Here is a 26132-nt window from a genome sequence, read left to right as displayed (position 1 = left end):
ATCTATGGGGTGAAAAAGACATTTAAAGTTGGTGCAGAACAGAGATATAGGGAATTTTTATATGAAGAAAAAGATAAATCAATTAAAGCAGGAACCATGCTGTTTATTGTGATAAATCATATTAATATAACTCTTCTGAACAAAATATTCAACTGAAGAGAGGAGATATATAAATAAATCGGGATTTTAATTCACTGCTTTTGCTTTTGGATGCCAGAAGACAATGCCACACATTTATGGCTGTGTCTACACAACCGCAAACAAACGCTTTGCCAGAAAGCACTATGTACGGCACTGTTTATGAGCACGCCCACAGCAGGTCCCAAAGAATAACAGATTTTCAAAGAGGAGGAAAGATGGAGATCAGAGCTTTGCTCAGAATGACATTCTAACGATTCTCAATAACAGCAAAAGGATTCAGTTTCATAAAATCAGTCAAGCCAGTTTTATATCTTTTAATTCTAGCTTCTTCACCAGACATTTATTGAGTGCTGATGAGCAGGCAGGTCCTGTGGAAGGCATTGCAGATTTTGTGTGGAATGAAATGCCTCTGCTTAGGTTGTCATTGCTGTTTACCTTATAATATTGTGGCCCAGACTACCTGACCATAGGCTGTGACTGATTGCAAGCTGACCTTTTCCACCAATGCTGGGAAGCTATGGCTGTAGATGATAGGATCTGCTCCTGTGTGAGTACTAATGAGGTGGTTCTCTTGAGACCTTCTATGTTTGCAGGACTCGATCTGGTGGGAGAGAAAAATGAAGTCCTAACAAGCTGCAGGGGACCCAACCTACAAATCCTGCTTCTGCCCTAACATAGGTCATGGTGGTTGTATAGTTGTGAAGGTGATTTGTTTTGTATTGTTTTGTTTCTAAATCAGAACTCAGCATCTGGCTGGGCACAGTGGCTCACGCCTGTAATCCCAGCACTTTAGGAGGCCAAGGCTGGTGGATCACTTGAGCCCAAGAGTTCAAGATCAGCCCGGCCAACATAGCAAAACCCTATCCCTAATAAAAATACAAAAATTATCTGGGCGTGGTGGTGCACACCCGTAATCCCAGCTACTCGGGAGGCTGAGGTAGGAGGATCACTTGAACCTGAATGGGAGAGTTTGCAATGAGCTGAGACTGTACCACTGCACTCCAGCCTGGGCAACAGAGCGAGACTGTCTCAAAAAAAAAAAAAAGAAAGAAAGAACTAAGTATCATATGATCTTACAAATGTAAGCTGATCGGAAGTATAAGTTCTACCTTTTCTCCTCATGCTTGTTCTTAGTTAGGGTACTTAGTGCAATAGTAAAATGTGGCACATATACACCATGGAATACTATGCAGCCATAAAAAAGGATGAGTTTGTGTCCTTTGTAGGAACATGGATGCAGCTGGAAACCATCATTCTCAGCAAACTATCGCAAGAACAGAAAACCAAACACCGCATGTTCTCACTCATAGGTGGGAACTGAACAATGAGATCACTTGGACTCGGGAAGGGGAACATCACACACCAGGGCCTATTATGGGGAGGGGGGAGGGGGGAGGGATTGCATTGGGAGTTACACCTGATGTAAATGACGAGTTGATGGGTGCTGATGAGTTGACGGGTGCAGCACACCAACATGGCACAAGTATACATATGTAACAAACCTGCACGTGATGCACATGTACCCTAGAACTTAAAGTATAATAATAATAATAAAAAAGAAAACAATATGAAATCTGATTATCTAGGCTGAATTCTAAATGCAGTAAATGCTGTATTTAATAGCTGTGTGATTGCATGTAAGTGATTCCACCTCTGTGCCTCAGTTTCTCATCTGTAAAATGGGGATAATTATAGTTTCTACTTTGTAGAGCTTTGGGAGGATTAGCACACAATACCTGATATTGTACACATTCATTAATGCTCACTAACTAATTAATCTTAGTTTTAAAAGTGTAAAAATTGTGATAACAGAATAACTGATACTTAGTATGTTCAGTGTTTCACCATTTTGCATGACACTTTTTTATGTATCACGTATGATCAAAAGGTAAGGCCTGGATAAAGAAGATGTGGTACATATATACCATGGAATACTATATAGCCATTAAAAAGAATTAAGTCATGTCTTTTGCAGCGACATGAATGCCGCTGGAGGCCTTTATCCTAAGCAAATTAACACAGGAACAGAAAACCAAATACTGCATGTTCTGACTTATAAGTGGGAGCTAAACATGGGTACACATGGACATAAAGATGGGAACAACAGACACTGAGGAGTCCTAGAGGGGAGATGGATGGAGAGTAGGAGGGGGACAAGGGTTGAAAAGCTGACTATTGAATACTATACTCACTATTTGGGTGACAGGATCAATCGTACTCTAAACCATTACACAATATACTCATGTAACAAACCTGCACATGTACCCTTTGAATCTAAAATAAAAGTTAAAATTATATATTTTTTAAAAGGTAAGCGTGGTCAAATGACTTCATAGAAGATAGTTTTCCAGAAAACGTTTGTAATGGCTGACAGTAACCAAAACTCCTCATGTCCTCTTTCCAACCCTTTTTTATTGTGGAAATTGCATTACCAAAGAGCAACAAGACTGACTGAAGAAGTGAGGGGCAGGGGAGATCCAAACTGGAAACTACTCAAATGTCCATAAATAATAAAATGAATAAGTAATTGGGATTTATTCAAACAGTGAAATTTAACACAGCAATGAAAATGAATGGAAAATGAATGCATCATAGCACACCACACCATGGATAAATTCTAAAAACATAAGACTGAATAAAAGAAATCAGACACAAAAGATATATATTCAATGATTCCATTTACAGAAAGTTCAAAAAGCCAGTATTTAGGCATGCATAGTGATGATCATAAAAGTGAGTCATGATGACTGTGGAATGGAGGAACTGATGATGGGAAGAGATATGCGGGTGTGGCAGGAGATATTTCTGGAATTCTGCCAAAATCATATTTCTTGGTCTGTATGATAGCTACCTGAGTATTTACACGTAACAATTTTTAATGCTGTGTATTTACACTTTGATCATTTTCTTTTCATATATTGTAGTTTACAAAAAGTCTTTAATTCCAGATGTAAGTTTATAATTTTTAAAATGAGAATAAACAGTTTATGAGGAAAGGTATCAGAAATCTAAGCTAGAAGTAAGTGCAGTAAATCTCTTTGTTATATCCATATGCCCCATTTTTCCACATATTTCTTCAACTCAATTCCCAACATCTTCCGATCATAAAAGGTTGAAGGATAATTATAAATAAGTGGAGATTACTGCAACAAGCACTAAGGATATTCTCATAGTGTACATGAGGGATCTGATTCTGTTTAGATGGAAAGAACAAAACCTGGATAGTAGAGATGATGAATCATATTGTTGAGAGATGCTCTTTTTTGAGGAGAAAAGTGATGAACATATGTTCTAATTTAGATAATCTGCTCCTCTTCTATTTCAGACTCTAAGTTTACCCAGCTAACCTTTTTACAGAAACAGGAAAAAGTGCTGGATAATAGTGATTCAGTACCGGTCCATTCCCGTGTTCCAGATAATGGCTCATAGCAATAGTTATTCTACTGATCCATTTGTAACATTTTAAACAAGAAAAGTTATTCTGACCTAAAACTAGTGACTTTGAAAATATCTGCCCTGTAATGTTGATCTTCTTCAGATAAACAATTTAAATGTATAAATACAAAGAAATACAGTTAAGCAAAATCCATAAGATGAGAGAATAAAACTGCCCTCTTTAAGACAACGGTCTGTAAGACTATATTGTTTTCTTGATATTGCCATGCTGGGAACCAGAAGGTCATATGGATTCCACCTGGTTCTGTTCTCCCTCTGTCACAACACCCTGGAAGGGTTATTGACCTAGGCACTTTATGAAGATGAATGAATTGAGAATGACTGAACCCCTATAAAACTGACCTGCTACAGCTTTGCTTTAGTTGTTCCCTTTTGAGAACCGAAGATAAAGTCCAATGAAACATTTTATTTTCTATGAGGATATTGTTGGAGAATTTTCTCGCCACATCACATTGGAAAGTCTCAGTACCAAGACCAACTGGCTTCCCCTAAATAACTGGTGTTTGTCCTACAGATACAGTGATTCAAGCAACTGCCTCATTTTTTGCATTGGCTATAAGGAATTTTAGTGCAAAATTTGAAGTCTATTATAAGCATAGGCAGACTTTGGTTTGATTTTATATCTTATAACCATATTTTGATTTTCCCTGGACTTCTGTATTTGCTCATTTTGATTGTTTAAGTTGCATTTTCCAGAATGTAATGGAGTGTAAGTAATTACATTTCCCCACCTCCAAACTGAAGCATCTTAGTTGATTAAGTCTGTAGTTCTAGTCTCCCAAGGAACTGACAACTGCATGATAGACTCCACCTGGATTTTGCATAAGCATATTAAATACATATCAAATTCCCAAAACCTAGTCTTCCTGTGTCCCCTACTCTGTCTTGATAAGTGCCACCTTGCACTTGGTTACTCAAGTCAGTATTCTGGGTGTCATTCTTGATTTTTCTTCTCCCTTTACAATTTGCAAGAGTTTATATCACCTCAAACTCCCAAAAATCTCTTGAATCAATTTTTTAAATTTCCCTGCTGATAGGGGTTGGCTCTGTGTCCCCACCAAATCTTATGTTGAATTGTAATTCTCAATGTTGGGGGAGGGACTTGATGGGAGGTGATTACATGATGGTGGTGGTTTCCCCCTTGCTGTTCTCGTGATAGTGAGTGAATTCTCACAAGACCGGGTCATTAGAAAGTGTGTAGCACTTGCCCCTTCACTCTCTCTCTCCTGCCACCATGTGAAGACATGCCTGCTTCCCCTTTGCCCTTCCACCATGATTAAGTTTCCTAAGGTCTCCCTAGCCATGCCTCCTGTACAACCTGTAGAACTGTGAGTCAATTAAACCTATTTTCTTTATAAATTTCTTTATAAATTACCCAGTCTCAGGTAGCTCTTTATAGCAATGTGAGAATGGACTAATATACCTGCCTATTGCTGGCCACTAGTTTCAGCCCCCTGCCCTCTTTCTCCTAAACACATGCTAACCCTCAATGGCATCCCTGCTCTAGTTTTCCTCCCCTTCCATCCATGGCACACACTCCTTCAGGAGGCATCTCTCTAACACTCAGATGTGAAACCATTACTGCCTGATTGAATGTTTTCTCAATAATCCCCATTATCTACAATAAAAAACAAAATTCTTTAGAATGATCGTAAATGACCTTTATAGTCTGAACTCCTAGGCCTTCACCTCTGCTCCTTGAAAGCTTGTGGTGCTAGAAACATGCCAAACTCTTCATTTTCACACACATGCCATTTCTTCCCCTTAAATGTCTTTCCTGCTTGGTCACCAAGGGCTACTTCCATTTGTCTTCAGGTCCCTGTGTACCTTATCTCTGAGAAGCATTCCCTGACACTCAGGCAAGCTTTGGCATACCTTCCCTCACGTTCCTACAAATTCTGGCCCATACGTCTACTGTAGAAATTACCAGGGTGCTTTGAATTTACTTCCTTGTATATCTCCTTTCTGGACAATAACCTCCCTGTTTTCAGGTACTATGTCTCGCTTTTGTATCTCAGGGCCTAGCATAGAATGCAACCTCAGTTAAATAAATTGATAAGTAAATAGTAGATAGCAGGTTTATATTAGATGGGGACAGATACTAGATTCAGAAGCAATAGACTAAAGCAGGGGGCAGCAAACTAAGGCCCGCCCACAGGTCAAATCTGAACCACTGCCTGTTTTCATAAATAACACTTTCTTGGAAAATAACCATGCCTATTTGCTTCCATATTGTTTAGGCTGCCTTTGTAATTCAATGGCAAACTTGAATATATTTGACAGAGATTGCATGGCCCACAAATGCTGACATATTCATTATTTGTCCCTTCACAGAAAATGTTGACTCACCCCTGAACTGAAGACATACTTATGAGCTAGAGTCATGGACCTCAGAGTGTGTCCTGCTATAGTACAATGTCAATTACACTAAGTATACAGATTTACTCTATAAGCTTTCCTTTTCTACTGCCTTGCTCCGCTGTAAAACCAACACACACACACCCCTCTGCAATCTGAACCCAGATTAGCTTTCAAACTCCCTGCAGCCAACTCAAGCTTATTGAGATTTAGGCTGTTTTGTTTACCTAACTATAAGTGCAGAGGCTGCTAATTGTTCCTCTGTTTAGCCTTCCCTGATTTCTTTTAGTAATGTACTCCCCTGAGTTTTGCCTGGCACTGAACTGCCCACCCAGAGAATATCCTGCCCTGCCTCCCTTGCAAGTAGGTTTCACCATCTGAGGATGTTCAGGCAAACAGAACATCAACAGAGTGATGTGTGCAATTCAGAGTTTCTGCCCTTAAAAGAAGACTGTGCTCTACTTCCGCTCTCCTCCCTCTTTGGGTTGGAATATGGATGTGGAGGGGATGACCAACTCTGATCACATAGACAAGGACAATGCCTTCAAGAGCAACAAGATAGAAGAAACCTGGGCACCTTTTTCAGTTTCACAGAGCACTTTTAATCTCCTGGACTACCCTCAACCCAGACGTTTTTGTAAGAGAAATAAAACTTTCATCTCTTTTATACTACTAGGATTTCAATAATTGTTACAATGGCCAAACCAATATCCTAACTTTTCCTTAACTTCTCTCTCCATGTCTTGTTTTTTCTTTAATATTCAGATGTCCTCTCCCTGTATCTGACCTCAGCAGAGCTCTACTTTTTATCTTATCTCAAGTTAGAGAGCTACGCAGAAGTTTCACTTTTTTTTTTTTTGGCCAAACTTTTTATTTAGTATTCTGTAGTTGTTTAACACACACTTAAATGGTCTTACTGGGGGAGGGGAAAGGGGAGGTTCTTGCAAATTCCCAAGGAAATGTGAGAAAGGCAAAATGGCCAGCATTATCCATTTGCTTTTTTGGGTTCACTGGGTGAATAGCACTTTCCTTACATAGGCATGTGATTTCAGGTTTTTCATACTGAGAACATTGAGATTTCAGTTGGAAGACACCCTGAAATCTTATAAGTAGCATACCCCAACCACCCTCTAGTAGCTAGCTTGTTTGTATAGGTAGAATGATTCGTCTCTCCATTTTAGATGGCTAGATGTTTTGTGGAAGATCTTAGAATTGCTTGCCTCATTTACTGGGAAAAATCAAGATAGGAAGTGGCCTTTAGGGATACTTTTACTTGGAAAGTTGCAACACTAGTACATGTCAACACAAGTACATGTCAACACATTTAACATTTGCTTGTTGAAAAGCAATGTCATAAAGTCAAATAAAATTAAACATGTTTGCCGGGCACGGTGGCTCAAGCCTGTAATCCCAGCACTTTGGGAGGCCGAGACGGGCGGATCACGAGGTCAGGAGATCGAGACCATCCTGGCTAACACGGTGAAACCCCGTCTCTACTAAAAATACAAAAACTAGCTGGGCGAGGTGGCGGGCACCTGTAGTCCCAGCTACTCGGGAGGCTGAGGCAGGAGAATGGCGTAAACCCGGGAGGCGGAGCTTGCAGTGAGCTGAGATCCAGCCACTGCACTCCAGTCCGGGCGACAGAGCGAGACTCCGCCTCAAAAAAAAAAAAAAAGTTAAACATGTTTTACTTTTTGCCTCACAAGAACATAAAAATTATGGAGGGGAACTTAACAGGGAATTTAAACAATGTAACACAATTTTTCCTTTTAGTAGTCCTTGGGTAGTTATGACAGAATAGTTTCCACTTTTTGTTTCTTTGAATTGGGATTTTGGTCCAAAGTTTTGTTTGTTTCTAGTATCTGCTTCTGCCTCCCCCTCTATCAGATCGGCTTCCTCCACGGCCACCACCTCTTGGTGCTCCGCGGCTTGAACTGCTGTAGGAATCACGTGGAGGAGGGTACCCCCTTTCCATAGAAGGGGGAAGCCCTCTTTCTTGTCTGCCAACCCGATCACGACCACTTGAGTAGAGATCACTTCGGCTGGTTGAGTAACTGTCTCGACTTCCACCATATCCGTCATGTGAGCTGCTGTAATCATCATAGCGACTGCTTCCACCATAAGATGGGGGGTGGGGGGGGCCCTCGTGTAGGTGGAGCACTACGTGAGTTACCATAACTCTCATATGAATCTCTGTAGGAACCTCCACTTGGATGATCTGAATAGTCACGATCACGACCATATCCATCTCTATCGCTATAGCCTCTTGATGGATAGTCATCACCTGAACTGGAATGACCATAATCACGATAAGTATAATCTCGTGGTGGTGGTGCATAATCTCTAGTATCACGAGAACTGGGGTAATCTCTGCTTGAATAGCTGTCTTTAGTAGAATACCCATCATCTCTTGGGGACAAATAAACATCTCTACGAGAGGGCAGTGGCTCCCTTCCAGGTGGACCTCCCTAACTATCTCTTCCACCTGATACAGGATCTCTCCCTCCCATTCCACTGCTACTGCGAACTGGTCCTGAAGGTGCAGATCTCTTGGGAGGAGGACCCCCACTTCTTGGTGGTGGTCCTCTTTTTACTGGGAGTGGTCCCCTGGAAGAACCCATGTTAAAATTCATGGAATATCCACCGTCATCCATGTGTCCTCCCCGTGAGGGAGGTCCCCTGGTTCCTCCACTTCCTCCTCTTCCACCTCTAAGACCTCTTGGAGGCCTCTACTTCTTGGAGGTGGAGGCGGTCCACGTCTACCACTTTCAAATGATAGTTTGGTGGCTTGCTCCACTTTGATGGCTTTTCCATCTAATGACTTTCCATTCATGTCTCTGGCTGCATCCTTAGCATCTGCTGGGCTTTCAAAGGTGACAAAAGCAAATCCTCTTGATTTGTTGGTTTCCCGGTCTTTCATCAAGAGTACTTCCACTATTCGTCCATATTTGCCAAATACTGCTTCAAGAGCTTTCTCATTTGTTTCCATATTAAGCCCACCAATGAAGAGCTTTCCTGGACGATCTGCTTCAACCATTTTTTTTTTTTTGCCGGTGAGTCGGAGGGGTGACAATGGGTTCAAGCGCCAACGAGCTCACCGACACGGGCCTCCTAGCCGCTCAGCACCAGTGGCGGCTGCCGGGTCGGAGGACCAAACCGCGAAGCCGCTAGCACTACTGCGCAACGAGGGCGAACCAGAAGTTTCACTTTCAACCACTCTTTGTAAACTCTCTTCCCTCGAAATCTCACCCTTTCTTAAAGTCCTCATCTTTCCAGTCCCTCCCCTTTTCTTTCCACCTCTATTATTTCTTCTGTTCCAAAAACTAAGGAAAGAAAAGGAAATTTCCAGCCCTTCTGATGCAGTTATTCATACTTTTCTGCTTTTCTTTCCTCATTGCCCCAATGAGGAACTGAGCTGGCAAGGACACAATCCTTCTTAGAGGATGTAAGAAGGGGAAAAGCAAAGTCAAAAAAGACTTACTCCTCTTTAATGGTAAAGTGAAGATGGCCATAAATACTAACAGCTATAAATTGTTGAAAGTGTGACCATGGCAGAAGTTAAGAATTTGAAATGTGATGAACCTAATATAAAAATGCCATTAGATTGTTATGAAGGCCACTGAGTATTAGGTAAGTGGTGTTTTAGGGAAAGTATGCAGAAAGCAGGAGACAGATTGAATTGGATGGTTTTGGCTGGAAGCCAGAAAGCCATTTAGGAGGTAAGTAAGTCCTGTTCTAGGATGATGCAGTGGAAATAGAAAACAGGGAAACATACCCACTAGATACTTAAAAGAATAAAAGAGAGTTTTGATGGCAGATTGGATAGGGAAGCTCCATAGTTGTCATCCTTTCTAACAAGAATATTTTCCTCAATATTTGGTCATGTAAGTCCTTTGGTACTGTAGAGGGTGTAAGGAATTTAAAGGAGGGAATAAAATAAGTGAATATATTTCCAGAGCACTGCACAGTAAAATATATGCAAATGAAATCACAAGTATGCAAATGAGTAAACCTGGATGAAATGCCACTTCTTACATAAAACGGTTAACATGTTTTCCAAAGGGCATGTCAGATACATGCTGGTGAATCTAATTCTGTTCTAGCATTAATAGCTTCAGGTTTGGGACCTTGATGAACAATTTAAGTTTAGCCTGCTTTTAATTTCTCTGCACAATCCCCTCTACGTTCTGCATGACATCCAGCCTTCAATGATTATTAAATATATCTAATGAAACTGAACTAACTAGCATTATGCAAATTATCCCTAATCTTTTGTCTCTCTGGAAGCATTGTTCATGAACCTCAGTGGAGTTAAGATTGGAATCCTCACAATGAAAACCGAAAAAACTTTCTTTTTTACTCCACTTCTGGAAAGCAAAAGTTCTACTTGCAGACAAAAGCAAGGTGGTTGGTGGATAGGGTGATGGTTCAGCCTCCGAAGACCTCGGATATATCTGGTGCTACTCAACTGCCAGCCACATATAATCCAAATATCACCACGCCCATGTGATGGCTAATTTTAGACGTCAATTTGACTGGATTAAAGAATACCGAGAGAACCGGTAAAGCATTATTTTGGGGTGGGTCTATGAGGCTGTTTCCAGAGGCAATTAGTGTGTGAGCCTGAGTGGACTAAGTGGGGAAAGATCTACCTTCAATGTAGTCAGGCTGAGGGCCCAGAGAGAATTACAAAGGAGAGAAAAGGATTTCCCTTCACTTTCTACTGGAACTGGGAAATGTACATTCTTCTCTTCCTGACATCAGGACTTCAGGCTTTATGGCTGTGGGAATCCAGGACTTACACAGTTGTCCCCCTCCCCACCTTTGCTTTCTCAGCTTCTCAGGTCTGTGAACTCAGCCTGAGAATTACACCACTGGCCTCCACAGTTCTGAGGATTTTGAACATGGACTGACCATGCTATCGGCATCCCAGAGTCTCCAGCTTGCAGATGGCTTGCCATGGGACTTCTCAGCCTCCATAATTATGTGAGCCAATTCCCCTAACAAATCCCCTCTATTGTGTCTCTCTATATATCCTATTGGTTCTGTCTCTTTGTAGAATGCTAATACACCCATGTGCCCAGGGCTTCTGAAAAGCCAAAAACACTGCAAGCATTCCCACTCTTATCTCAATGTTTTAAGAAATTTCAAAAGTCTTCATATATTCATAATACAAAGTTAAACTTTAAAACCCTTTTCAGACATCTCTGTCATGGGTTAGACTTTGGCAGGGAGGGGTCAAAGTCTCTTCTCTGTCCCACTCACTTCCTCCCACACATTCTAACCTACAGGCAGCCTGCCGTTTCCTCCGCTAGTAACTTCTTTCTTGCAGACACAGCCCCTTCATGGCTATTCTGAAATCTGCCCATTACCTCTACTCTGCACGCCAGCTGCAGTGAGGAGGGAATCTCTTAATCTTTCCACATTGATCATCTTTGAATCTCTAATCTTCTCCTGAGTCTTCATTTCAATATCTATGAATTGGGGATGCTACCTGCCTAGTCTACTCCATGATTGTTCTGAAGGCTCCATGTCACATTAGATGCAAAAGTACTTTTAAATATGTTAAATTATTTTAAGCACAAGTCATTATTTTTAAATCAGGTGTGGTTTTTTTTTGTTTTTTTGTTTTGTTTTTTTTGTTTTTTTTTTTGTTTTTTTTTTCACACTCCATGAACTTCTCTCAGGGAGAAAAAGTGTTTTAAGTTCTCCCATCTTGGAGCATTTGTGGATGAAGAGAGAGCTCTGCCTGACCTTTGTGTCTCCCTCAAGCAATATCCCTCTCTTTCCCTTCTGAGTCAAGCTTTTGGGAAGCATTGTTAGCATTCACTAGCTCTCCTTCCTAACCATCAGTTCATGCCCCACTGCTCCACTGCACTCCTGTGCTTCTGCTAAGGACATCACTAGCTGGCAACGAAACCAAACTGTTGTGCCCACCCCCCTTCCTTCCTTTGATTCCATCTCTCAGAGAGGGTCTCCTCTTACCTCTCCATCATATTCTCTTTCCCAGTGTCCTCTTCACTCAGGCCCTTTAAACGTCTGTATGACACTGGGGTGTTCCTAATGATTGCGCTAGGTACCAGCTCATCTTGAGCACCTACCATGCATCAGACACTTCCCCTTCCCCATCTCACCCTCACAACAATCCTGTAAGATTTGTATCTTCTCCTCATCTTACAGATGAAGACACAGAGGCTCCAGGAGAACACGAGTGCTGGCCAAGACCACATACCCCATAAACCACGAAGCTACAATCCACACCCTGCGTCTCACTCTCCAGAGCCCGGCTGCCTCCCTCCTGTCTTCAGGCTTCGAGTTTGTAGCTTGGTTTTGTCATTGATTTGCTGAGCTCAAATCCTGGCTTACTTAACCTCTCTAACTGCCCATTTCCTCATCTGGAAAATGAGGCTAATGATAACACAGACCTTTTAAGTTGTTGTGAGGATCACTAGATAAAGTTTATAAACTACTCAGCAGAATGGCTAGTGCAGAGTAAGCCTCAATCAATGTTATTACTACTTGTTATTATGTTTGGTAGCGTTGGCTTTTCTCTGTATACACCTGCTCTTTGGTCAGGCTCACCTACACACACGGCTCCCAGCAGCACCTACCTGTGAGAAAGTCCCACCCTCCATAGCCAGCCCAGACTTCTCTACTGAGTGCTAGGTCCATATTCCCAGTCACTGGCTAGATTGCCTCCCCTTTGATATCCCATGCACACCTCAAATGTGACAAAACTCACAGCAGATCTCACCTGCATCCTTCTCTAAATCTACCTCTTCTCTGACTGCCCTACGCTTGTGACTGTCAGGTCCCCCTGAGTCATAAACTTGGGCTTTGTCCTTGATTCCCATGACTCCCTGGTTTCACTGTTTCGGCAACATTTGATCAGTTACTTAATCCTTCCTCCTAAACATCTCTCTGAGGCATCCACCCTCTCCTGGATATTGCCTTTGTCACTGCTGAGTCTGTCTTGATTTAAATTTTTGATATTTTACTAAAAAAATTTTTTTGATATTTTGTTCATCATGTATTTTGTGCACACATTTTTATTTCTAAAAATATTGCATTAAAAGAGTATTTAATATTAATAACTTGGGGTTTTGGCACTTCCTTAAATTTTACATCAGAGATGAGTACCTCACTTGCCTTAATTTAGTCTTGGCCCTGCTACCAATTTTTCTCCCAATGTAATCTCCTATAGTATCCTGTCAGTATTGTATTTCTAAAATGTAAGTAGCTCAGGACACACCTTTGTTTCAATGCATTCAGTGTCTCCAGAGCTTTGCAATTCCGCACCACCTCCACCCCTCCTCATGGACCCTCTGATCCAGTAATAGGAATCCATGTCTTTCTCTTAAGGTGGTCCCACTTTTACATCTCTGTGCCTTTGGAAACAACAATAGACTTTGGATAGTGATCTTTTGACTATCCTTTAGTTATCTGGGATGGTTGGAAACTGGCTATCCTTGCAAATAGCTCAATGCTTAGACTTTTACTGATAAAATGTAAATTTCAACTATACTGTATCAAAATCCATCTAAAACTTATGACACATCTCTGTGGTCTTCCATATATAATACATTCATGACTTAAAATGCTCTTTATGACTCAGCCTCATCATGCTAAGCCTTGTTTATGGTACTTTTCTATAATCCCGTGATGCCAACCTCAGGAGCCATTGAGATTTGTAAGCTGGTGCTACGGTCTAAATGTTTGTGTCCTTCCCAAAATTCACATGTTGAAATCCTCAACCCCCAAGCGATGGTATTAGGAGATAGGGCTTTGGGGGAGGTGATGAGGTTATGAGTCCTCATGAGTGGGATTACTGTCCTTATAAAAGAGGTCCAGTGGAGTTCATTCACCCCCTTTCACTATGTGAGGACACAGTTAGAAGGCGCCATCAGTGAACCAGGTTTCAACAGATGCTGAATGTGCTGGTAGCTTCATCTTAAACTTCCCAGCCCCCAGAACTGTGAGCAATACATTTCTGTTTTAAAAGCTACCCAGTTTATGGTGTTTTTTTACAGCAGCCTGAACTGGCTAAGACGGTCAGCTTGCCCCTAAACTCAATGTTCACATACAATTCATTCTTTTTCTTGTTTGGTTGCATTCTTCCAGAGTATCTTCTTGTTCCTTCTGATCTCTGCTCCCTGCTGTCACTGGTTCTGCTTTTTATTCTTCATCCCCAATTGCTTGGCCTCATTCCATTTTCTTTGTCCGCATAACTCCAGCCTTAACCTTGCTCTTTGTCACTGTCTCCACTGTCTGTGCCATCCCAGTACTTTTCTTTGTGGGTGCTGACAGGGCTTAATAATAAAGTAGCCAGGTGTGGTGGCTCATGCCTGTAATCCCAGCACTTTCGGAGGTCGAGGTGGGTGGATCACTTGAGGTCAGGAGTTCGAGACCAGGCCGGTCAACATGGTGAAACCCTGTCTCTACTAAAAATTCAAAAATTAGCCAGGCGTGGTTGTGCATGCACCTGTAATCCCAACTACTGAGGAGGTTGAAGCATGAGAATTGCTCGAACCCAGGAGGCGGAGGTTGCAGTGAGCAGAAATCATGCCACTGCACTTATGCCTGGGTGACAGAGCAAGACTGTCTTGCTCCATTTAAAAAATAAAAAGCAAAAATTATAACCTTTGCCAGCCTATGACTGTGCTGTCTTTTGCTCTGCTAACTGATTCACCCATTTTATTATTCAATTGCTGTATTCTTGTCTCGTCTCATCTCCTTTTACTTCTGTTTGTGCCATTGTTCTGATTAGTTAAGAGGTGCTGAACAGATTATGGCAGTGTGAGCCACAGGATAATTCTCAAGTGATCTCTGCTGTAGCACCTCTCCACATAGGGCATCATGGGCAAGGTTAAGATGGAATTCTAACCTCGAATATCTGAGGACCTGACTCAGTCCTCATTCTCTCCCTGTGCTCACAGAAAATGCCAATCCTAAGTATTTGGGTGGGGTTCGTTGGAGAGACATGGAAAAGTACCCTGGGCAGCTGAAGTGTCTGTTGAATCTTACCCACATTTGAACACATTCACTCTAACTTGACTTGGTTCCCCTTTAAAATGAGAGAAAGCAAGGACTTAGACTGCCAATTGCCCCCTGAAATTATCGTTGGGTGTGCTAAAGAGCTCCACGGAATGACAGTTACTTTTTATTATCAAGAGTTTACTTGTAATTGTAAAGTATAGAGAATATACATATATGCCAAGGAATGAAGTATAGAAACACTAATAAATTTAAAAATCCAACAGGCTCCTCAAACAATGGGGCTCAAGACAGAAACTTCTTAGAGAAAGATTTTCAAATAGATCTTTTTCTAGTGACTGAGATATTTGAGAAAAATTGGCATAAAGTAGAACCTGGAATCTTCTGTTTGCTTATTTTTCTGGCTATTATATCCTCCCTAAAAATAAACAAATAAATAAAGCAGGGGTCAGAGAAGGTACAGTACTTTTTGGATACTAAGTACGGATAAGGCTTTTGCTTGTTTCCATAGCACTCCCTATCCCTACTTTCTGTATCCTTGGAAAGAAATGTGGAATAATGAAAACAGCAAAAGGCCTGGAAGCCAGGTCAGCCCAGGTGTGATCTCAGCCCCACCCTTCATTCTCTGGGTGGCCTTGGGTGGGTCAAACTCCGTGAGCCAAAGGGTCACTAAAGCACCCTTCCTGGAATTCCTTTGAGGCGTCAATGAGGGAGCACACAGTGAGTGGGGGGTTCCCTTCATATCCCCTGCTCTGGGCCAGGGACCAGGACAGTGCTGGTCTTTACCAGGACAGTGCTGGTCTTTACCCAGCACTGTACCTACACTTGCTCTCCAAAATGGGACTAGGGTGAAATTTCTTGACAGTCTGAAAATAATGGCCCAGGGAACGAAGCAAATGCCAAGAGCTGAGCCTTAGGGAACGACTAGTAGGCCCAGATTCTTGGGGTGACTTCCTTCAAAGACTTCATTTGTTAACACCTCCCTTCCCTTCTTGTTAGTTTCAGTGGGAAGTAGGATTGGAGTGATTTGGAGAAGCAGTGGGGACTTTAGTTAGGGGAGACTCCTGGGTACCTGTGGGGACATAAAGAGGGATCGGTGTGGGATGGCAGCTGGAGGCCACAAGAGGAGGGCGTAAATGCTACATGAAGGAGTTTGTTGTGGTTTGGTGGAAGAGGAGGAGGCATGCATGTGAGGAGGGGTGGCCGTGAGCCTGGAGCTGTCCTACAGGGCAGTTTCTTTCCCTCTGCTGTGTGTGTATGTGGTGGGCAGCTTTGACCCACCCTGCTCTTAAGTGTCTGAATGCTAGCAGCAGCAACAAACCTGCAAGGCTGATTGGATGTCGAGGAACAAATATGTAAAGAGAAGTGTGTACATGAAAACCAAAAATCCCTGGGGCTTTGAATCCTTCTAGAGTTCCTGGCCACCTTCTTCAGGACTGCAACTGACAGGGTTGTGAAGTGCTTGACTTTGTCCTTCTTGCAGGTGATCTGGGCTAAGTAGTGAGATCCAGCTGGCCAGGAAGGAAGGCATGCATCTCCCCAGGCCTGTGGCTCTCCTTGTACTGACCTTGCTGCTTCCTGGGTTAAGCAGCTGCAGTGAGGGTCTGTTGCCCTGAAGCAGTTACGTCATTTATTGATCCAAATTCTGAAAGACAATATGGTGCTAAAATACTTTTTTTTTAAAGTCATAGTTCCATTGTCTTAGTCAAAGCAGGATTATCACATGATTATTTTCAATTAAATATATTTGTTTTAGACACAGGGTCTTGCTATGTCACCCAAGCTGGAGTGCAGAGGCACAATTATGGCTCACTGCAGTCTCCAACTCCTGGGCTCAAGTGATCCTCCTGCCTCAGCCTCCTGAGTAGCTGGGACTACACCTGCCACCATACCCAGCTAACTGTTTTTTCAGTGTTTTTAGGGACAGGGTCTCACTATGATGTCCAGACTGGTCTTGAACTCCTGGCCTCAAATGATCCCCCCACCTCAGCCCTAAATTCATTTTTTTTAATTAGCAATTTTAAGTATAACAAATTTGGAATAAAATGAATAGTGATAAAACTCCCAATATTCTAGATTGTGAGACTTTCCTCCTGTTGTAACTGGACCACATTTAAGGACTAAATTGGAAGGAAGGAGCAAGAGGAATCCTTGACAAACCTACGGTTAAGCTCTCTTTGAAGAAATCACACAGTATGGCTCCATGCTCTGAACATGCTCTGTGTCTGCCCTTTTTCAAAGGCAAGATGGCCATGTCGAGACCAGTCAGACCATGAATAATGGCCTAAGCCCTTGCCACCAGGATGGAGAGGTCTGAGCAGTACAGTGAAGAGGCTTCGTCAGCAAGGGCTGATCCAACACACCTCTCTCTGGATTCAATGGCATTCTTTCTGGAGGTTAGCCCATTTCTGTAAGTCAGCTCCATCCAAGTTTGATTATCCTTCTTTGAATCTCTTCCAACAGTTTGATGTCCTTGCGGTTGAATAGCTGAAAACTGCACATAGCACGGCATTCCACACAAAACACCTTTAGAAATTTCTAGTTGAGAAGAACTTGGGCAAAGTCAAATCTCTCCATTTGATTTTGTTTGTGTTCCTCTCTTGGATTTGCCTTGGGCATGTTACTGTACAAATAACTGCTATCATCATCATTGACATGCAAAAATGACATGTGCATCCGTGTGAAGAGACCACCAAACAGGCTTTGTGTGAGCAATAAAGCTTTTTAATCACCTGGGTGCAGGCGGGCTGAGTCCGAAAAGAGAGTCAGTGAAGGGGCATAAGGGTGGGGCTGTTTGATAGGATTTCGGTAGGTAAAGGAAAATTACAATCAAAGGGGGGTTGTTCTCTGGCGGGCAGGAGTGGGAGTTCACAAGATGCTCAGTGGGGGGGCTTTTTGAGCCAGGATGAGCCAGGAAAAGGAATTTCATAAGATAATGTCATCGCTTAAGGCAAGGACCGGCCATTTTCACTTCTTTTGCGGTGGAATGTCATCAGTTAAGGCGGGGCAGGGCATTTGCACTTCTTTTGTGATTCTTCAGTTACTTCAGGCCATCTGGGCATATACGTGCAAGTCACAGGGGATGCAATGGCTTGGCTTGGGCTCAGAGGCCTGACAATCATCATCATCAACAACAGTTTTAAGAATTATAATAGCAGTAAAATTGACTTATCAATTTGAGACTGGAAGTTTTGTTACCTGATATGGCTTGACCCTGTGTCCCCACCCAAATCACATGTCAAATTGTAATCCCAGTGTTGGAGGAGGGGCCTATGGGAGGTGACTGGATCATGGGGGTGGACTTCCCCTTTGCTGTTCTCATGAGAATGAGTGAGTTCTCATGAGATCTGGCATTTTGAAATGTGCAGCACCTCCTCCTGCTCTCTCTTCCTCCTGCTCCTGCCATGTGAGGCGTGCTGGCTTCCCCTTTGCCTTCTGCCATGATTGTAAATTTCTTGAGGCTTCCCCAGCCATGCCTCCTGTACAGCCTGTGGAACTGTGAGTCAATCAAACCTCTTTTCTTTATAAATTACCCAGTCTTGGGTAGTTCTTTATAGCAGTGTGAGAACAGACTAATACATTACCTAAAACAAATTTTGGAAACAAATCAGCTCATTAAGAAGTGCAAGCACAGCTGAGGAGTGGAAAAATACTGAATATCAGAGGTCAGAAAAGTCAGGAAACTCCCCTTAATGCTAAAACAACAAGGTTATCTGGAAAGTCCCTAGCAGGGCAAGCGGCCGTTTGTGGTTTGGTCAAAGGGCAGGAACCAATGAACAACTGACTAATGTTTAACTTTAAATGTCAGCCAATTGTAAACCTACAACTGTAAAAATCCCCAGTGACTCTGTAACTTGCTGTAACTTGTTTGTGTCTGACTATAAAAGACGGCTGAACACCGAGCTCGGGGTCTCTCCCTAGGATCGGATACCTAGCTGGAGGGAACCGAGTTCGAACTCGAAATAAAGCAATCCCTGCCGCTTGGCTTTGTCTCTGGACTCTGGTGGTTGCTTTTGAGTCATCGCGGGTCTGGGCATTACATCTTGGGGGCTCGTCCGGGATTGCCCCTAAGCCCACCAGACCCCAGGCCAACGGGTCATCGCAAAAGTGAGTAAGCCGGCTCTGTTTATATGTTGTCTGTCTGCCTCTGAATAATCCCGCGGGGTCTGTATATGAGACTGATCTAGTCCTGGCGGACGCGCTATAGGACAGTCAGTGGAGGCCGGTGGGAGACGTCCTCCGGTACTCATCTGGGGCTCTGTATTCTGTGGCCCATCTGCTTCTGGTCGGGTCCTAAGCCCGAGACGCGCTAGCGATCAATATATATTGGTTGTTGGAAGTTATCTGTTGCTCGCCCCTTACTAATTTACCTTGATTTACAGGAGCTTCGGAGCCAGTCCTGTACCAGGCACTAATATCCCTTACCACCCATCTTCTATCAACAGGACTTCCTCGGAATGGGCAACTCCCAGACCACACCACTTTCTCTCCTTGTCAATAATTTTAACGATGTGAGAGCAAGAGGACATGATCTCAGTATAGAACTTAAAAAGGGAAAATTAATAACCCTCTGCCGCTCTGAGTGGCCCACCTTCGGCGTAGGCTGGCCAGCCGAGGGAACTTTTTGCCTCCCCATTATCCTCCAGGTAAAATCAAGGGTTTTCCTGCCAGGTCGTTCGGGACACCCAGATCAGATCCCCTACATTTTAGTCTGGCAAGATCTGGTGGAAAATCCGCCCCCGTGGCTAGCTCCCTTTCTGCTGACCTCTGAACCCTGTAAAACCCTAGTCGCACAACCAACTGGGACCAGCAAAAGACCAAAAACTCCAACTGCCCTCTTGCCCCCTGTGTTGCCTGACAGCCAGGACCTTGCATCCTTGGAACCCCCGCCTTATCCACCCCCTCCCGGACCCCATGCCCAAGCCCAACCGGCCGCACTCCCAGGAAGCCATGAGGGCTGAGAAGCAGCCGCGGCGCCAGGAGAAACTGAAAGTGAACATGGCTCAGGAGGGCCGGCAGGGCGAACGCACGGGCGTGTCCAGCGTGAGGCAACTCCGCGAGTTCCTGATTCCACTGTAGCACTCCCCTTAAGGGAAATAGGACCCCCCGATGACACAGGTAACCCTAGACTCCAGTATTGGCCATTCTCTACCAGTGACCTGTACAACTGGAAGACTCAGAATGCCCGGTTGTCTGATAACCCCAAGGACCTAACAGCCCTTCTAGATAGTGTCATGTTCACTCATCAGCCCACCTGGGATGACTGCCAACAGCTCCTCCGCATTCTGTTCACAACGGAGGAACGGGAGAGAATCCAGGTAGAGGCTAGAAAGTTGGTTCCTGGAGATGACGGTCAACCGACTGCAAACCCCGACCTCATTAATGCAGCATTTCCCTTGACCAAGCCAATGTGGGACTACAATATAGCAGAAGGTAGGGGAAAGCTACTCGTTTATCGCCAGACTCTAATGGCGGGTCTCCGGGCTGCAGCTCGCAAGCCCACTAATTTGGCTAAGGTATATTCTGTTTTACAGGGAAAAACAGAAAGCCCCGCTGTTTATCTAGAAAGACTAATGGAAGCCTTTAGACAGCATACACCTATAGATCCAGAGGCACCTGAAAATCAGGCAGCAGTCGTTATGTCCTTTGTCAACCAGGCGGCCCCAGATATTAAAAAAAAGCTACAAAAATTAGAAGATTTGGAGGGAAAACAGGTCCAGGACCTCCTTCGCATAGCACAGAGAGTTTACAACAACAGAGATGCTCTAGAGGAAAGACAAATTAGGGCCACTGAGAAAATGACCAAAGTCCTAGCGGCAGTCGTCCAAAAAGAACAACCACCGCCAGGAAGCACCCAATCCACGCGTGCCCCAAGGCGCAATCTGAGTAAAGACCAATGTGCATACTGTAAAGAAATTGGTCACTGGATAAAAGACTGCCCCAAAAAGAAACAGCGCCAGCCAGGCCAAGGACAATGGCAGCCCAAATCTATGCCGATACTAGTTACCCAAGATACAGACTAGGGGAGATGGGGTTCAGATCCCCTCCCCGAACCTAGGGTAACTTTACAAGTGGAGGGGTCCCCGGTCCAGTTCCTGGTCAATACCGGGGCACAACATTCGGTCTTAGTCAAGCCCTATGGAAAGTTATCTTCCAACTCCTCCTGGGTTCAAGGGGCCACAGGAACCAAGAAATATCCATGGACAACCCAGAGAGCAGTAAACTTGGGAACCGGGAAGGTGTCCCATAGCTTCCTGGTCATCCCTGACAGCCCTTGTCCCCTGTTGGGGAGAGATCTGTTGACAAAAATGGGGGCCCAAATCCATTTTCAACCAGAAGGGCCCAAAGTGACTGACTCCCAAAACAGGCCACTATCTGTTCTTACCGTAACTCTAGAGGATGAGTACTGGCTTCACCAGGAGTTAACGCCTCCTAACCAAAATATAGACTCCTGGCTCCAGAACTTCGCGGAGGCTTGGGCAGAAACAGGAGGGCTAGGGCTAGCAAAACACCATCCCACCGTTTTTGTTGAGCTTAAGCCCGGGATGGACCCTGTTCGCGTGCGCCAATACCCAATGGCCCTGGAAGCCAAAGAGGGAATTATACCACACATCCGCCGACTCCTAGATCATGGAGTCCTACGCCCCTGCCACTCACCATGGAACACTCTGCTGCTACCAATACAAAAACCCAACAGTAAAGAATATAGGCCGGTACAAGACTTAAGAGAAGTCAATGAAAGGGTAATAGACATACACCCGACGGTGCCAAATCCATACACCCTCCTGAGTACCTTGAGTCCTGAAAATCAATGGTATACTGTTCTAGACCTAAAAGATGCTTTTTTTTAGCCTGCCTTTAGCCCCTAAAAGCCAGGGAATTTTTGCCTTTGAGTGGACAGACTCTGAGAGAGGCATAAGTGGCCAACTGACGTGGACCAGACTGCCACAAGGATTCAAAAACTCCCCAACTCTGTTTGATGAAGCCCTCCACGAAGACTTGGGTGAGTACCGACGCCAACACCCCAGTATAACTCTCTTGCAGTATGTTGATGATCTCTTAATAGCGGCAATGTCCCCAGAGGCCTGCATCCAAGGAACCAAAGACCTCCTGAAAACCTTGGGAAACCTAGGTTATCGAGCCTCAGCTAAAAAGGCCCAGATCTGCAGGCCAGAGGTAACCTACTTGGGGTATCTACTTAGAGGGGGACAGCGCTGGCTAACAAATGCTCAAAAAGAAACTGTCCTACAGATCCCAGACCACAGTCAACATGACAGGTAAGAGAGTTCCTGGGATCTGCAGGGTTCTGCAGACTCTGGATACCTGGCTTCACTGAACTGGCAAAACCCCTCTATCAGGCTACCAAAGAGCAGCAGCCCTTCAATTGGACTGAAGAGGCTGAGTAAGCCTTCCAGCAAATCAAAACTGCTCTGCTCTCGGCCCCCATGCTGGGTCTTCCGGATGTCTCTAAGCCTTTCCACTTATACGTGGACGAAAGCCGAGGCATAGCAAAAGCAGTATTAACTCAAAATTTAGGTCCCTGGTGCAGACCGGTTGCATACCTCTCAAAGAGACTGGACCTGGTAGCTGCAGGATGGCCTCCTTGCCTCCGGATGATTGCTGCAACGGCCCTGATGGTCAAAGATGCTAACAAACTGGCCATGGGCCAAGAATTACAAGTCACCACCCCTCATGCTGTTGAAGGCATCCTCCGACAACCCCCTGACCGATGGCTCAGCAATGCTCGGCTTACCCATTATCAAGGGCTATTACTAAACCCCCTCAGAATAACATTTAAGCCCCCGACAACCCTAAACCCAGCATCATTGCTGCCAGACCCAGACTTAAGTAAGCCGCTCCACAACTGTGCTGAAATACTAGCCCAGGTGCATGGAGTCAGAGAAGACCTCCAGGACCGACCGCTACCAGATGCAGACCTCGCCTGGTTCACTGACGGAAGCAGCTTCGTTCACCAAGGACAGAGGTATGCAGGGGCGGCAGTAACCTCAGAGACTGAGATAGTTTGGGCTGAGCCTTTACCTCCAGGAACATCGGCTCAAAAGGCTGAGTTAATAGCCTTGGCACAAGCCCTGAAACTAGGCAAAGACCGTAAACTGACAGTATATACTGACAGCCGGTATGCATTTGCCACTGCCCACATACATGGGGCTATATACAGAGAGAGGGGGCTTCTCACAGCTGAAGGAAAAGACATTAAAAATAAAGAAGAAATCTTAAATCTTCTGGCTGCCCTTTGGGAACCCAGAAAGCTGGCCATTGTCCACTGTCCGGGACATCAAAAGGCCACTAACCCAGTCACTCGAGGAAACAACCTGGCTGACCAGACTGCAAAGGATGTGGCTAAAACCACCCCCCAGCTACAGACCCTCCAGCTGCCTGATCCCGGGCCCAGAGAATTGCCCTTTCACCCAGAATACTCAGAAGAAGACCTCCAGTGGATAAGTAAACTCCCCGGGACACAGGTCAGTAATCAGTGGTGGAAAGATTCTAACAACAATACCATTCTCCCGGACAGGTTGGGGCAGTGAGTAATAACACAAATCCACCGAAGCACTCATCTGGGCCCGCAGCGGATGTTAGATTTGATTCAACATGCTGGACTAAAAATTAAAAACGTCCCTGAAAAAGTAGACGCCACGGTTAAAAACTGTGTAGTATGTCAACTCAATAACGCCAGTCACGGGACCCAGACCATGGGGAAAAGACACAGGGAAGATAGACCTGGTATATTGGGAAATTGACTTCACTGAAATAAAGCCAGGAAAATATGGATACAAATATTTACTAGTTTTTATAGATACATTCTCAGGATGGGCAGAAGCTTTTCCGACAAAAAAAGAAACTGCACAGATTGTGGCCAAAAAGATCCTAGAAGAAATCCTGCCCAGGTACGGCTTTCCGGTCATGATAGGGTCGGATAATGGGCCGGCCTTCACCACAAAGGTAAGTCAGGGACTGGCTTCCATCCTTGGGGCTAATTGGAAACTGCATTGTGCTTATCGACCCCAAAGCTCAGGTCAGATAGAAAGAATGAATAGAACATTAAAAGAGACCCTAACTAAATTGACCATGGAGACTGGCGCTAACTGGGTAGTCCTCCTCCCCTATGCTCTGTTCCGGGCACGTAACTCTCCTTATAAACTAGGACTTACCCCTTATGAAATAATGTATGGCAAACCACCTCCTATCATCCCTAACCTTAAAGACAATCTCCTCAAAGCTGACACAGATAATGGTCTTGAACTTTTGTTCTCCTTAAAAGCCCTACAGAGAGTTCATGAGGAAGTCTGGCCCAAGCTAAAAGAACTATATGAAGCTGGGCCTCCACCCATTCCACATCAGTACAAACCAGGAGACCGGGTCCTCATCAAGCGTCACCGACAAGAAACCCTAGAACCCCGGTGGAAAGGACCATTCCAGGTGATCCTGACTATGCCTACGGCCCTCAAAGTGGAAGGCATCGCCGCCTGGATTCATCACACCCACGCCAAGCCTATAGACCCGCTCTCAGACCTTGTTACATTCTCGACGGGAGAGGCAGCAACGTGGACAGTTGACCGGACCTAAGAAAACCCTCTAAAACTTGTTCTATGCTGTCAGCAACCTAAACTGTAACTATGACACCTACCTCCTTTATAACTCTTCTACTCTTATGGATCCCTTGTGGGGAGACCCAGGCGAACCCGGCAACATCCCCTTTCGCTTGGCGTTTCTTCCTGACTGAGAACTGGACCAATTATGCTCAGACAGAACAAAAGGGGCTGTGTACTTGACTTCAGGAACTACCTGGCCTAGTAGCCGTCTCTTTCTCTGGCGTTCCCTTGTTCAGATCCAGACCACCCTACATGCGGCTATACAGAACCAGGAAAGGGAATTAAATGTCCAGCTTTCAACTTTAACTCCTACCCGCCCCTTTTCCTGGTTATCTCTATTAAGAGAAGGGTTAGAAATCACAAACGCCACTGGCCTAGGCAATCTCTCTACATGCTTCTTCTGCGCGGCTCTAGGGCAAACGCTGTTAACCGCAGTTCCACTTCCAGGCCCTTCTAACGCTTCTCTCAGCCTAAGTCCTAACAATAGCCACGTACCACCCCCGATCCCTGACGTCCCCTTGTTCCTAAACCCTGGACAGACACAAGTTTCCTTTTGTTATTCAAATGCCGGCACTACCCTCTGTAATACAACTTCCACTCCCAACTCAACCGTCTTTGCCCCTCCCAGTTCTTTCTTCTGGTGCAATAGGACCCTATATAAGAACCTTTCCACTCAGGCCACTACAACCCTACTGCGTCTCCCTGTCACGAGTCCCCCAACTAACCTTGCACAACCCTGCAGAATTTTCCAGGTGGGACTCTGCCCCTTTCCCTAGACCAAAATGAGCTATATTCCTCCCCATAGTAGCCGGAGTCTCACTCACCATGTCCTTAGTTGCTGCAGGACTAGCCGGGGGAGCTTTAGGTCACTCCCTTATCAGCACTGCAAAACTCTCTCACCAATTCTCCATAGCTATGGAAGCTTCCGCCAAATCCCTTGCCTCATTACAGAGACAATTGACTTCCCTTGCCCAAGTTACTTTACAAAACCGCCGTGCGCTAGACCTGTTAACGGCCGAAAAAGGAAGGACCTGTCTTTTCCTCAGAGAAGATTGTTGTTTCCACATAAATGAATCTGGACTCATAGAAATGCGAGTTCAACAACTACATAAACTCAGCCTAGAATTGCAGAAACAACAATTCACCTCTGCTGCCAACAGCTGGTGGAATTCCTCCATGTACTCCCTTCTAGTGCCCCTCATAGGACCATTCATAAGTATACTTCTCTTACTCACTATAGGACCATGTATAATAAACAGATTAACAAACTTTGTAAAAGAAAGACTCAACACTGTCCAGCTTATGGTCCTGAGAGCCCAGTACCAACCTGTACTCACCGAGACTTCCGAGTCAGACATATAAGACCCAAGATTGGCTCTCAAGATACTAGAGAGAGGGGGGAATGAGGAGTGGAAAAATACTGAATATCAGAGGTCAGAAAAGTCAGGAAACTCCCCTTAATGCTGAAACAACAAGGTTATCTGGAAAGTCCCTAGCAGGGCAAGCAGCCGTTTGTGGTTTGGTCAAAGGGCAGGAACCAATGAACAACTGACTAATGTTTAACTTTAA

The 26132-nt window shown here is 44.4% G+C and overlaps 1 protein-coding gene, 1 long non-coding RNA gene and 1 pseudogene across 3 annotated transcripts; 1 reads left to right on the top strand and 2 right to left on the bottom strand.

Annotated features, from left to right (window-relative positions):
* Positions 1 to 6810: 6810 nt before the first annotated feature.
* On the bottom strand, positions 6811 to 9159 carry LOC117096654 (annotated as a pseudogene). Its single transcript, XR_004442568.1, has 2 exons — positions 7640 to 9159; positions 6811 to 7332 (listed from the first exon to the last, which is right to left on the bottom strand). The product of XR_004442568.1 is annotated as an RNA-binding motif protein, X chromosome-like (transcript).
* Positions 9160 to 15102: 5943 nt separating this feature from the next.
* LOC117096400 lies at positions 15103 to 17353 on the bottom strand. The gene is made up of 3 exons (XR_004442475.1): positions 17110 to 17353; positions 16271 to 16594; positions 15103 to 15367 (listed from the first exon to the last, which is right to left on the bottom strand). It is a non-coding gene; the product is annotated as an uncharacterized LOC117096400 (long non-coding RNA).
* Positions 17354 to 22527: 5174 nt separating this feature from the next.
* LOC117096644 lies at positions 22528 to 23664 on the top strand. The gene is made up of 2 exons (XM_033234104.1): positions 22528 to 22933; positions 23216 to 23664. The coding sequence occupies exons 1-2, from the start codon at positions 22563 to 22565 to the stop codon at positions 23496 to 23498; spliced, it is 654 nt and encodes a 217-aa protein (XP_033089995.1). The 5' UTR covers positions 22528 to 22562; the 3' UTR covers positions 23499 to 23664.
* Positions 23665 to 26132: the final 2468 nt, after the last annotated feature.

This window comes from Trachypithecus francoisi, unplaced genomic scaffold (genome assembly GCF_009764315.1).
Source record: "Trachypithecus francoisi isolate TF-2019V2 unplaced genomic scaffold, Tfra_2.0 Contig01461, whole genome shotgun sequence".
Lineage (NCBI taxonomy): Eukaryota > Metazoa > Chordata > Mammalia > Primates > Cercopithecidae > Trachypithecus > Trachypithecus francoisi.
Note: the sequence above shows the minus strand (reverse complement) of the source record. Positions and strands in the feature narration are given on the sequence as shown.